The following is a 13,071-nucleotide window of genomic DNA, read 5'->3' as shown; positions in this document are numbered from 1 at the left end:
GACTTTATACTCTTTTCTTTCATGAACAAAATTTCCAATCTGGTTGTAAAATGTAGATAGATGCTTTTAGCATCTATAAAGTCAATAATTTAGCTTTTTTTTTTTCTTCCATTTTTTAAAAATGGAAGGTGAGGGTCATAGATTGCAGTTAACATAGAATCATAGAAGGTCAGTGCCTGAGAGGATCTTTGAGATTCTTTGGTGAAGTTCCCTCTTCAGGCAAACTGATGCTTGGAGACTTGCATAGAACCTAGAGTCTTAACTTAGGGCCTTGCATTAGAAGTATTGGCAAGCTCTTCCTTTTTTTCCCCTCCTATAATTTTCTACTCTATTTTACTGGAAAGAAATTTAGTCCCCCTTCAGTCTTTTACCTCTTCTACAGGGCTTATTGGAAAGATGTTAGATATGTCGTAAATTGAAGGAAGTCACATCAGCTGTGACAGCAGATATGAAAGGATCATAGGCTACTAATGCCCCCTTTCTGTACCTCAGTAGCCAATGATCTTTTTAATGAACTGTTGGCTTCTGTTTCTGGCTCATAATATCTTGGATGCCTGCCAGGAATGATCTTGGATGATGTGAAAAAAAACTTGAGTGTGTACAGTTGCTGGAGGGAAGTTTTACAGTTCTAGGGAAGAAGCCAAATAATCGAAAACTTAGAACTCTCACCCTGATTTGTTGGGTAATTGTTACCTCAAAAAATTGAGTATTTTCTTCTCCCTTCCCAAGTAACCATTTATCTGGGAAGCAAGTTATTAGCCATCCAAAATTGCTCAGTGGAGTAGTGGGGAAATGGTGTGAAAAATGAGGATAATGAAAACAAAATATTTCACAATAAAACATCTTCCAAGTCATCCATTTTATAAAAAAGAAACCCTTTTGGTAGCCAATGTGTACAGTGTTTCACAAATTTTCCTCTTCATTTTTTTAAGCAGATTTAAAGTAGAACAAAAATTAGACTTCAAAGAAGCTTTGTATTCATTGAATATAACTGAGATATTTAGTGGTGGCTGTGACCTTTCTGGAATAACAGGTAATGTGAAAAATTATTCTTATATTATCAAGTAAATGTGTTCTCTTAGAAACTTAACTGACTGATCTTAAAACTGAAAGAGCATTTGGCCCCAGAAAATACGTACACGGGGAATAAATGTCATCGTCGTGTCAAGCTGTCTGTAAACAAGCACTCTATTTTGCATTTAAGTAGTTTTACTTAATGAGAGTCAGACAGCATGTTAGAATGTTAGATAAGCTTTCTAACCACACTTACAATGAAACTATGTAGGCAAAGTATTGTATGGGTTTTTATTCCAGCTCTGTTTGTATTTCCTTATCTGAATATTGGGAATTACAACTTTGAGGCTCTCATCTAAGCAGAGCTAATAAAACTCCCAATTTGCAAATGTTAATTTGGTAATATTAGAGCCCGTGAAATAGGCATCTGCAAGCTGTTGGATGATGAACACAGTCTAGAAATTGTAAGGCTGCAGCTTGTAGATTTAGCTTGAGACTGACAACACATCAGAGATGGAGCTTTTATACTAACTGGCACTTGGGAAATTGTGCATGGTTCAGATGCTCACTTTCACAACAAAGCCCAAGACACTCTTTATTTCTCATCCTGGCAGTACCTACTAGTTCAAAAATAACTAAAGAGAAAAAAAATGGACGAAGAGGGACAAATTATCCCGCTATTTTAAATTCTTTTAAATTCAGTCTTCTGTTTTATAAAGAAAAAATAAAGTCCTAATGATACAAGCTTGTCTGTCTGATGGGGTTGGATATCCCAACCTAGAATTATTGTGTATTCCTATATAAAATGTGGGCTTTGGAGAGGTATTCATTAACTTATTCACTTATCAATTATGTGGCTAAGTGAACAGAATGAATGAGTTTTCCTGGTGGAGGAGGTGGGGGGGTATACAGGTGACATGGATGTTCATTACCACCTTCACACATGATTTAGCTGCCTGTTCTCACACTGACAGATAGATCTGACTTCTTTGACAATTTCATCAGCATCAGGAATGAGGCAGTCAAAATTAAATACTGCAACAGGATTCTGTCTAAGTGTGCCCTGGAATGCAGCCACCTTACCAACTTGAAATAAACCAAGCCATTTTTTAAAACACCTCTTCCTCTTAAATTTCTTTCTGGCCTTCGGAAGCTCACTTGCTATATCTCAGGCATTTCAAACAGCCACTTGCTCTGCAAATTCCCAGCAATTTGAGACTTCTATAAAATCTCCTTTTACATCAATAAAATAACCCAAAATGTTTTATAAGAGAATTTGTATAAGAGAATAACCCTGAACAGAAAAGAGTAAGTGTCCAACATTTTTTGCTCTGAGTTACCTCTTTGAGTTGATTTAACAACTTTGGTTCTGTCTTATTGCTTGAAATAGAACAACCACAGCCAAAGCTGGCACTATTTCTAGTCTTTAGGAGAACAGCGAATTAATTTCCTGCTATTAGTACGTTTCGTGCAATAAGCGTTTTCTAAAGGCTATTGTGGCGGCTCAGTGATAAAGAATTCACCTGCCAAGCAGGACACGCAGGTTCCATCCCTGGGTGGGGAACATCCCCTGGCGAAGGAAATGGCAACCCACTCCAGTATTCTTGCCTGGGAAATCCCAAGGACAGAGTAGCCTGGCTGGCTACAGTCTGTGGGGTCGCAAAGAGTTGCACACGACTGAGTGACTAAAACAACACAAAGGCTACTGTGGATCAGTCCAATGCTACTGCTATGGGATACTTACACAAAGGACACACTATCTTATACTCAGATCGTCCACAAATTGTGAGTGAAAAATGTTTTTGAAAGAGTTATTTTTGCAACTTTGAGATGAATATTTGACTTCTGTCACCCTTAGTAAAATATTTAACCTTTCTGAACCTCAATTTTCTAATCTATTAAATAAACAATATATCCCAGTGGCAGAAATAAATAAAAGGACATACGTAAATCACGTTGTTCACCATCTGTTATATAGTAGATGGGCTTCCCTTGTGGCTCAGATGGTAAAGAACCCACCTGCAATGAGGGATACCTGGGTTCGATACCTGGGTTCGATACCTGGGTAGGGAAAAGCCCTTGGAGAAGGGAAAGGCTACCCACTCCAGTATTCTGGCCTGGAGAATTCCATGGACTGTATAGTCCATAGGGTTGCAAAGAGGCAGAAACCACTGAGTGACCTTCGCTATATAGTAGATACTCAGTAAATGTTAAATGCAAAAAGAAAATTGAGCAAATGGCACATTAATATTTACTCGCACATCTTCTAGCAAAGCTACTGAAAGTTTCTTATCTTCTTAACTTGACGAAGACATGCTTGGAATCTTCATAGAGAATTAAGGAAAGGAATAATTACAAAGGTATAGAAATCAGTAAGTTGATGAAGTTCAGATCCCTTGTTCTAATCTAGCATCTTCCAGGTCCTGTTCTTTTTCTAAGACCGTGCCCCCTCTGTAGAAGATGGAATACAGAAGGTCAAATTGCTAAGTCTACTAACCAAAGGCTCACTTGATTTGGTGCCAGTGGTAAACTGCATGTATGAAATTCTCCACTCAATCCCAACCTGCTATTTGGTCTTCATTCTTTGTATGGGCCCCTCAGTTATCTACTCTCTGCTCTATATGCAAATCCTTATTCTAGGCAGCCGTGGGGGAAAAAATGTGCTTATTTGCATGACCTTAAAAGACCACACTCCTGCATTTTAGTTAAACCACACTCATGATATGGACGCCCCCCTTTCTCCATCTGAACTGTTTCTATCACTGGACATATTCTTATCCACTGATTTATTTATTTGGCAAGTATTTATATAAGCCAGCTAGCTATCTGCCAGGTGATTTTCTAGAGTTGAATAAAATCCACAAATTCCCTCTCCTAATGAAGTTTACATCTGTTAGGGCAGATGGACGATTAACAAGTAATTAATTAATTAATTAAATGATGAGGTGATAGACGGTATGAATTAACTAAAATAGAGTCATGGGATAAAGAGATTAGATCAGATAAGAGGAGAATTAGACATGGTGGAAAGAGAAGATTGCTTTGAGGAAGTGTCATTTTTATTGAGACCTAAGTAACAGGGGACCCAATCAGGGTAAGTTCTGGGAAAAGGGATTTTAAGCAGAGGATTGGATGAGACTAAAGCCTTGATGCTTGACCTTGTAGCTGGAGCTATTGGGTGAGGAAAGGAGGGTAGGAGATGGGGATCAGAGGTAATCAAAGGCCCAGACAAAGTCATCACACACAGAGTCTGGAGTTATTTTTAGGAAGCCATTTTTTAATGCAAATCACCCTTTGATGACTTCTCTCTATCTTGCCTGAGGGGATTTACTTTTCTGTAAACTGTCAGAGATGGTTCCCCTTGACTAAATTATTTTTTCATGAAAGCATTAGTCACAAAATCGTGTCCAACTCTTTGCAACCCCATGGACTGTAGCCTGCCAGGCTCCTCTGTCCATGGGATTCTCCAGGCAATAATACTGGAGTGGGTTGCCATGCCCTTCTTCAGGGGATCTTCCTAACCCAGGGATTGAACCCCAGCCTCCTGAATTACAGAAGATTCTTTACCACCTGAACCACCAGTGTAGCCCCTATTTCTGCATAAACTCTTCTAAATTTGGTTGTCTTGATGGAGTCTACCTGCGTCACACCAGCTTTCTCTGTCAAGAGGGACAAAACACCTTCATCGCCTTTCTCTTCACGTGTCAAGGCTCGCCTTGCTTTCTTCCACCCTCTCGCCCTCACTGAACCCACCACCACCTTTCTGTTGTTTCTGTGAGGAACGTTTTCAGGTCGATCTGGACTCGATGCAGCAGGGATGGCAGATGGCCTCTGAACTTCCAGTTTCACTTCCCCTTTCTCAAGGAGCTGCTCCACAGGTCACTGTATCAGAAAGGCTTCACACATACATCAGTTTCACCGAGGGGATGAGTGGGGCCTTCTCTCTCAGCTTGTTTCCACAGCAGAACAAAATGTTGTTAAGACACTGTCTTACACTGAGAAATTTGACAGGTTTTAAAGCCTAGCTCTGAAGTGACTTTGGAACAGATGACACAAAAGCCCTTTAGACTTTTATCACCTCACCAGTCTGGAAGGAAAGTAAATTTTGTTCTAAACTCAAATCAAAACCCAAAACAGAATTTAAAAGGCAAGTTGGCTTTGAGGTTGAAAACACAGGGTGGGATTAATTTATATCTGTAAAGCCTTTTTCATCTTATCTGTAGACCATGATGAAGGGGAGCAAAACGCTTGATCCATTGAAATATTTCACTTAGTGGGGTACCTGACTTGAGGTTGATCCCCTTCTATCTTTACCTTTCATATCTGAGCTAAACTTGGTCTCTTCATGTTTTCTCTATATCATCTCTGCAAGAACGAAACCTAAACCACCTTTATCTCTAGAAAATTAACTAACTTGGAAAGAATTTTTTTTTTCCTTTTTCTTTGTTCATTTGAAAATGTAATGGGATCCAGTAAGTAATGGTTCTGAGTTTTAACCCTTAAATGCACTTTCATATTTTCTAACAGATTCTTCTGAGGTGTATGTTTCCCGAGTCATGCAACAAGTTTTCTTTGAGATAAATGAAGAAGGCAGTGAAGTGGCAACATCAACTGGTAGGACAAATGATGTCACGGGAAGCCAGGAGGAAGGACTGGGGAAATGAGCATGAGGATGTTGGCCCTTTGTGGCTCTCTGACCTCCTGTCCCCCTCCTGCTGTTCAGTACACGATAGCAAGGGCAAAGTGGTTATTTAAGCTATTTATGCTTCTGTGTGGCTGGAGTTTAGGGCAAAAAAAAAAAAAAAGAAAGAGAAGGGACTGATATCTACTTATTTGTGAACTGGATTACCTGCCCAATAGCAGTCAGGCTCAAACCTGAAATCATGATTGCTCAGGAATATTCACTCTTAAGTGAATTCACTCATTTCATTCTTCCTCTGTACTCTTGGTTCCTCCTTTTCTAATTTGATTCTTGTTGTTAATGTCTATGGCAGTGGCTCTCAAACTTAGCTGCATGTGAGAGTTAGCTGAAAAGCTTTTAAAACTTCTGTGCCCAGCCGAGAATACTGCATATTAAATTGAATATTGAACACCCTAAAATATTGAATCAGTATCTCTGGTGATGAGATTTAGCCTTCAGCATTTTCTTACATTTTCCTAAGTGATGACAATGCACATTAAAGGTTGAGAACTGCTGCTCTCCAGTGACTTGCAGCTTATCCTTGGTACTATGAGTATAATGCATAGACCAGCAGCATCAGCATCATTCTGGAACTTATTAGAAATGCAGAACCTCGGGCCCAACTCCAGACTGACTGATCCAGCATCTGCATTTTCCAAGGTCTCTTGGTGACTTGTATGAACATTACAGTTAAGGAGCTGCTCTTCTATATCTCCTTGAACAAGTGGCATTTTGAATAGTATCTATGCTGCATAAAAGTAATATTCAACAAATAATTGGAGAAAAAGCCTTAAATTCAATTAGAAATGGGAAGGCAACTTTAATGAATTCCTCATAAACATATTTTAATTTTTCAGACTATTTGGATTTTAGCCAGTATGTAAAAGATACATATCTTTTAAATAGTCATATTGTTAAATTTATACCCACATTATTAATGCCAGTGGATTTTGACATCTGGGTGGGCACACTGGGCTCCCTAATGTTTTGTCATCTCCTGAAGGGCTCCTGTATGGGCTATTACAATCCTTAGAGAAATCAAAGCTGGTGTTGGGATGAAGTTGCTAGTTCATGTAGAAAAAATTTTCACTTGCTTTTACATAGAATTGGAAGAGTGCTTGTAGATCATTGTCTGATCCTCTCATTATGTTGGTGATAAAACAGACCCACGTGTGGAGCAGTTTGCCTAAGGTCATATTAGTAAGAAACAGTAGGGTTTGGAATGAAACCAGATTTCCTGATTTCAGGTTCAGAACTCTTCTGCCTTGGCCAAGGCCTCTTGTTTTTAGTATAGAGTTCTCTAAGAGGAGATAACAATCATAAGGGGTCAGCAGTGACCCTGATGTATCACCTTTGTTAGTGTGAGTATTTTGACTTTCAGGCATCTTCTCAGTGGATTTACAAAATACCTGGATAGGAATTAGGAGTTCAAACACTATAAAGTAAATTATCTAATGTAAATAAAAAGTGAGCAGAAAGTTACTGCTTAAAAGATGAAATTTTCAGCTGCTGTCACTAAATTGAATCTAGTATCTGGCTTTCTTCTTCATTAAGCATAAAGTGTGAAGTTAGAATTATTCCATGAATTCCAATATCTTTTCCTCTGCTCTTCAATTTTTAGATTTATTCCAAATTTCTGTATTTAGAAAATGGTTATTTTTCCACATGTTAACTCCTCAAACAAAAATGGCCTTTCCTGTCTACAAAAAATATTGTGAATATTATGGATATATTTTCTTTACTGATCTTTAAATGTGAACATCTAAATAACTCTTGTCTCTATTTCATAGGCATAAATACACCTGTGATCATGAGTCTGTCACGGAATCAATTTATAGCAAATCATCCATTTCTGTTTATTATGAAGAATAACCCAACAGGTACCGTTTTGAGAATTCCCTGGGGGAACTGTTTAAGTTCAATAGACCTAGTCTATTGAATATGTTGGAATCTTGCTATTAATCACAGTCTGTTCCAGCTGGAAATGACAGTCTGAAGTCATTTGTTCTTTCAATTTATTGAATTTATTTTATTTTTTTCCAAAGTTTTTTTAGTGATTATTTGTTGAGTGCTTGTTTTGTACTAGGCATTGTGTTTTAAGAGATGCCAGTGACCTAAAATGGGAGAAGGCAATGGCACCCCACTTCAGTACTCTTGCCTGGAAAATCCCATGGATGGAGGAGCCTGGTGGGCTGCAGTCCATGGGGTCGCTAAGAGTCGGACATGACTGAGTGACTTCACTTTCACTTTTCACTTTGATGCATTGGAGAAGGAAATGGCAACCCACTCCAGTGTTCTTGCCTGGAGAATCCCAGGGACGGGGGAGCCTGGTGGGCCGCCGTCTATGGGGTCGCACAGAGTCGGACACGACTGAAGTGACTTAGCAGCAGCAGTGACCTAAAATAGATCAGTACTAGTAATAGCTGCTAAGATAGTCTGTATAGGTGCTGGTGATGTTAAATACCAATCTGTACAGTTAACACCATTCCAATAAGTCAGATATTTGATGCACAAAGACATAGAAACTCAAAGAGAAGTTGTGTAGTTTGCCTAAGGTCATACAACTGAAAAGTGGCAGAGTGAAAATAAGACCTGTTTGTCTCAGAAGTCAACTTTCTTTCAATAGGAGTAGAACTTGGAAGTTGCACAGTTGTGAAAGGTTTCCTAGGTAGATTCCAAGAATAAGTGACTAGCTATAGGCTCTGAGTGGGAGGGAGGGGTCAAACATTATTCCAATTCTCTAATTTGGGCAATTCTAGAAGATAATGCAGTTAGGTACAAAAGGTGGGGGTAGTAGTCAATTGGACTGGCATTACAGACACGGTGGACACATAAATGCAGATGGTCTGGATAGATGTTTTTGCATCTTATGAAATGAAAGAGGCCATAAATATGGATGGTGAGGAAGCTTTCTTTAAGTATATATTTAGGACTCCTCAAGAGTCATAACCTGATGACTGTATACCACTGGAAAAGAGAAAATACTTATTCATTTCTGTATCCCGCCCAGAATTTGGCAAAGTGCCCTGCACTTAGTATCAGTATCTCTGGAGATTGAAGGTTTGGACTTGGGTCCAAGGATGAGTTTAATGAACTAATAGTTCTAAGTCACTATACTTTCTAAGCTATATTTTTCCCACCCCCTATTTGAACATAATATTAGCACTTATGTCATGCTGTGCTGTGCTTAGTTGTGTTCGACTCTTTTCAATCCCGTGGACTGTAGCCAGCCAGGATCCTCTGTCCATGGGGATTGTCCAGGCAAGAATACTGGAGTGGGTTGCCATGCCCTTCTTCAGGGGATCTTCCCAACCCAGGGATCAAACCCAGGTCTCCTGCATTGCAGGTGGTTCTTTACTCTCTGAGCCACCAGGGAAGCCATTATCTCATGGAGGTAAATAAAGAATATATTAAGCCTGTGACACAGTGCCTGGCACATGATGTTCATTGTGAATACATCAATAAATATACATAAAGGAAGGAAGAAAAGTGGAAAAGCTTCTCTAAATGAATTGATTTACATGGAGAAGAGACATAGTTAATTTCAGAAACTGAATCTGTTAGTTTACTGATATTAGTTTAACTGATATTATTGACCCCTGATGAGATGGCTGGATGGCATCACCGACTCGATGGATGTGAGTTTGAGTGAACTCCGGGAGTTGGTGATGGACAGGGAGGCCCGGTGTGCTGCAATTCATGGGGTCACAAAGAGTCGGAAACGACTGAGCAACTGAACTGAACTGAAGGGATATATCAGTCTCTTTTTTTAGGTTGTGTGAAACTAATGCTGAATGACTATTCTGAAAGTTACATCTTGGAAACAATGGGATAGTTTCAGATTTGCTGAGGCTGTATTAACACAACTTCAATTCTATAGGGGATGAGTCAGTGTTACAACTATGTTACATGTTACTATGTTACTATGTTACTATGTAACTATGTTACAACTATACATCCTAAGGTTAAGGATGTATAAATCAAATGACATAGAGTCGGACACGACTGAGCGACTGATCTGATCTGAACCTTAGGATATCTCTAATTTCTTACCTTTAGTGTGTAATTATTGAATATGCAGAACAAAAAGAACTGAAGCTGCATTGGGCATCAATGCTCAAGGAAATATGGCATTTAGAATAATATTTGACTCTTTATTTTCCAAATTGATGACTGAGGGGTTAAGGATATGTAATAGCTATCAGTTATATGGTAGTGAAAATTCAAATTAATTCGCTTATTTACTTATTTGTGATAATGCTTAAGTGTCAGACCCTTAACGACAATTTCCACTGTTTTATGATCTTTATTCTAACGAGACTTTCTAAACTAGTGCTACTCCCCTAAAGTATTGTTTCAAATGAATGGCCACTCATTTATAGGAGGCTGTAAATTGTTGCCATATATAATGTAGAATGGGCTATTATCTTAAGACAATACTCATTCAGTGATTTATTTATTTTTCCTTTCACAAATGAACTGAAGAAATCATTGGGATTAACGAAGCTGGTGATTTACCATGGCACAGTGACCTACCAAATGGCATAATGATTTATATAAAATATATTCATTTGACAATTCCTGAAGTATGAGAATGAATGTTTTTAGTTTTAGTAAAACCAATTTTTACCTAGATTTAAAATTTTCCTTTGGTAAAACAACCTTCTTAGGCAAAATCCATACATTATTTTTATTTTCGTATCAGTATTTAACTTCCTATCATATATACATTTCAGTATGCTCATCCAAATCTCTTACTGAGCCAAACTTCCAGGGAAATGGAGAACAATTCTTCTTCTTTAAGGTTGAGGGTATAGGACAGCATTAGAGACTTTTAGAAGAAGGTTGTGAAAAATGCTACATGAAATGTGCCATTTCCCAGAAAGTAGTGAATCATAGTTTTGAAACTGACAGTGCTCCATACATAACAAAAAAATATTGTGTTTAGAATGTTTTCAGGTCCTGGGTTGAGGGGAGAAGCAGACTGCAGGGTATTAAAAATCTTTTTTTCTAGGCTGTTAGCTTTGGTTATGCTATTGTATTTTTTAGATTATGAACTAAAAAACTGCTTCTGACAGAGATGTTTTATAGCTATATATTTAAATATGAGGGATACCTCTTTAAGAAGTGGGCATGAAAAGTGGAAACAACAATGAATCTGCTTCAGCTTGCCTCTATATCCATTGAGACAATGTCAAGGAAGGTTTCACTAATCCGTCCAGTTTTGTACTGAGTAGATTGGCGATTGCTTGTAGACTTAATTCAAAATATGGTTCTCCTTGGTCAGAAAAACAGATTGAAAAGACTAGGACAAATGGCTTTTATGTAATGTCCTATACTTCTGATAGTTTAAAATTTTAAACTATTGTCTTCAATTTATGAGGTTAGTTACTTTAAAAATTCTTCAAACAAGCATTTCTGGTAACCATTTCAATGCCACAGAATTACAAAGATGTAAGAGTTATTGTTGATTCTTCTTGTGTCTAAATGCAGTATACAGCCTGGGGAAGTTATTTATGTATCCATGTCTGTCTGAAAAAAAAAAAAAAAGAGTATTTGTTTTCTTGTATTGTTGGAATTATTTTGAGATTTTTGTGGCAAAGTATTATTAATTTATAATCATAAAAAGAAGAAAAAATCTGCTAGAGATTATGTCTATTTCTGTGTTAATTGGCTTTATTAAGACTGTGTCTTGGACTGAACAATAAAGAGTTCATGAAGAAGGGCTCTTCCTTTTTACTTCATTTCTGCCATTATTATTTCAATACTTGTAAGTGTAATGTTCATTCTCTTTAAAATTATGTAAAATTTTATTTTGTAACTTTTGAAATGAACCTTTATTACATATGAGTTTAAAGGAGGTAACCCAAAGCAGCATGACATTGAGCCATTCAAGCCATTTACCTTACCCTAGTTGGCAAGAAAGGTGAATGGATTTTGACGTGTCATTTATTTCTGTTTTGTCCTCTAGTTCATAGTTTCTTTTCACTTGAAAAACACAGAATGGCTGGAAACAGGTGTTTACATTTATGCTGTATACTATATCACTTTGGTGAGGATGTAAAAGTATGAAAGATGTGAAAATATTGCCTTTAGCACTAAGCTTTGATTCAGAGCTGAAGGAGAACTGAGAAGCTGCACTTTTAACCCCAAGGGTTTATATTACATGCATAAAGAGATGACTGCTAATGCCTTAAATTTAAAACGTTTCCTATGCTCATCACCATTTTATTACTCTATGTTTGCCTGACTGAGTCTCTATATTTAGACGAACACCTCTCTGTCACTTTAATTTTGCTTTCCTTTATGAAAAACAGAACTAATGCATTTTCCATGACAAGCTGTTGTAGGTGTCAATATATTTCATAAATTATCAAAACGTGATTAATAATGATATAGTCATCTGCTTTAGAGAAGTAGGCTTTGTTATTAGACATTGCCAGTTTACCTTATAAGTAAAAAGACTAAATGACTTGTTAAAACATTAAGAAAAATTGATTATTATCATCTTTTTCTCCAGAAATTCCTAAAGAAATTTTTTTTCTTTTCCTAGATTCAATTTTGCTTATGGGAAGGGTGACAAATCCTGACACCCAAAGGATGAAGGGAAGAGATTTAGATTCACTGTGAATGGAAAGTGGGGCCTCAGAATAGAAGGTTATTCCTGGAAAATAGTTGACTGGCAAAATATCATCAAATATTTTCTATATATCTTTTTCTGTCTTAAACAGTGGCTGTATTAATCTGTATCAATGAATAAATGAAATTATGCATGCATTAAGTGTTTTTGTGCTTTCTGTATTTTTATAAAGTATATATGAATAAAAAGCAGTGAACTTACATAAAATATTAATACATTAGAACAATCTGTCTATGATATCTTAGATATAAAAGTCCTGTCTTAGATATCAAAGTCTCTATATTCCTACAAGACCGAACTATCTGACTCCCAAGTATAGCACCTTTATCCAGACCATGGGGAATTGAGTCAAGAGAGAGAGTGCATGTGCTGGTACCTCTCTGGGGTGCCACTTGAGATACCAAGATCCAGTACCTATGATAGTAAATGAACTTTGAGTATTTAGTTTATCTTAACTTGATATTCCATGTGTTATGTTTAATAGTTTCATTGTTTCAATACATATCAATTTGTTCTTCTGATTTATGCCTTAAACCTGTAAAAGAAAGTAGAAGCAACAAGAACTTTTTAATAAAGCTTTCCTGTACATGAAATTGGCAGCTAAATTAGTGTAATTTAGGAGGCTGACCATCCATGATTTTATAACACTGAGCTAATGGAAGTATTAGAGCCAAGATTGTAATCTACAAATATTAAATGCAACACACTTCCTCTGATGTCAAATGTAAATACCCCC

At 37.3% G+C, this 13,071-nt stretch overlaps 1 protein-coding gene across 2 annotated transcripts in view; it reads left to right on the top strand.

Moving 5' to 3' along the window:
* SERPINI2 (serpin family I member 2) overlaps positions 1–12,472 on the top strand; it is a 36,172-nt gene extending 23,700 nt beyond the window's left edge. For both annotated transcript variants that reach the window (XM_086318149.1, XM_086318158.1), the window contains 4 exons: positions 936–1,033; positions 5,542–5,628; positions 7,486–7,575; positions 12,249–12,472. In XM_086318149.1, coding sequence (XP_086174275.1) covers positions 936–1,033; positions 5,542–5,628; positions 7,486–7,575; positions 12,249–12,325 — 352 coding nt within the window. In that variant the 3' untranslated portion in view covers positions 12,326–12,472. The remainder of the gene's footprint in view (positions 1–935; positions 1,034–5,541; positions 5,629–7,485; positions 7,576–12,248) is intronic.
* The last annotated feature ends 599 nt before the right edge of the window (positions 12,473–13,071 follow it).

The sequence above is a fragment of the Bos grunniens genome, chromosome 1 (assembly GCF_055505025.1).
Source record: "Bos grunniens cultivar Pamir isolate PY7600 chromosome 1, Bosgru_T2T1.0, whole genome shotgun sequence".
In the NCBI taxonomy this organism is placed as follows: domain Eukaryota; kingdom Metazoa; phylum Chordata; class Mammalia; order Artiodactyla; family Bovidae; genus Bos; species Bos grunniens.
Note: the sequence above shows the minus strand (reverse complement) of the source record. Positions and strands in the feature narration are given on the sequence as shown.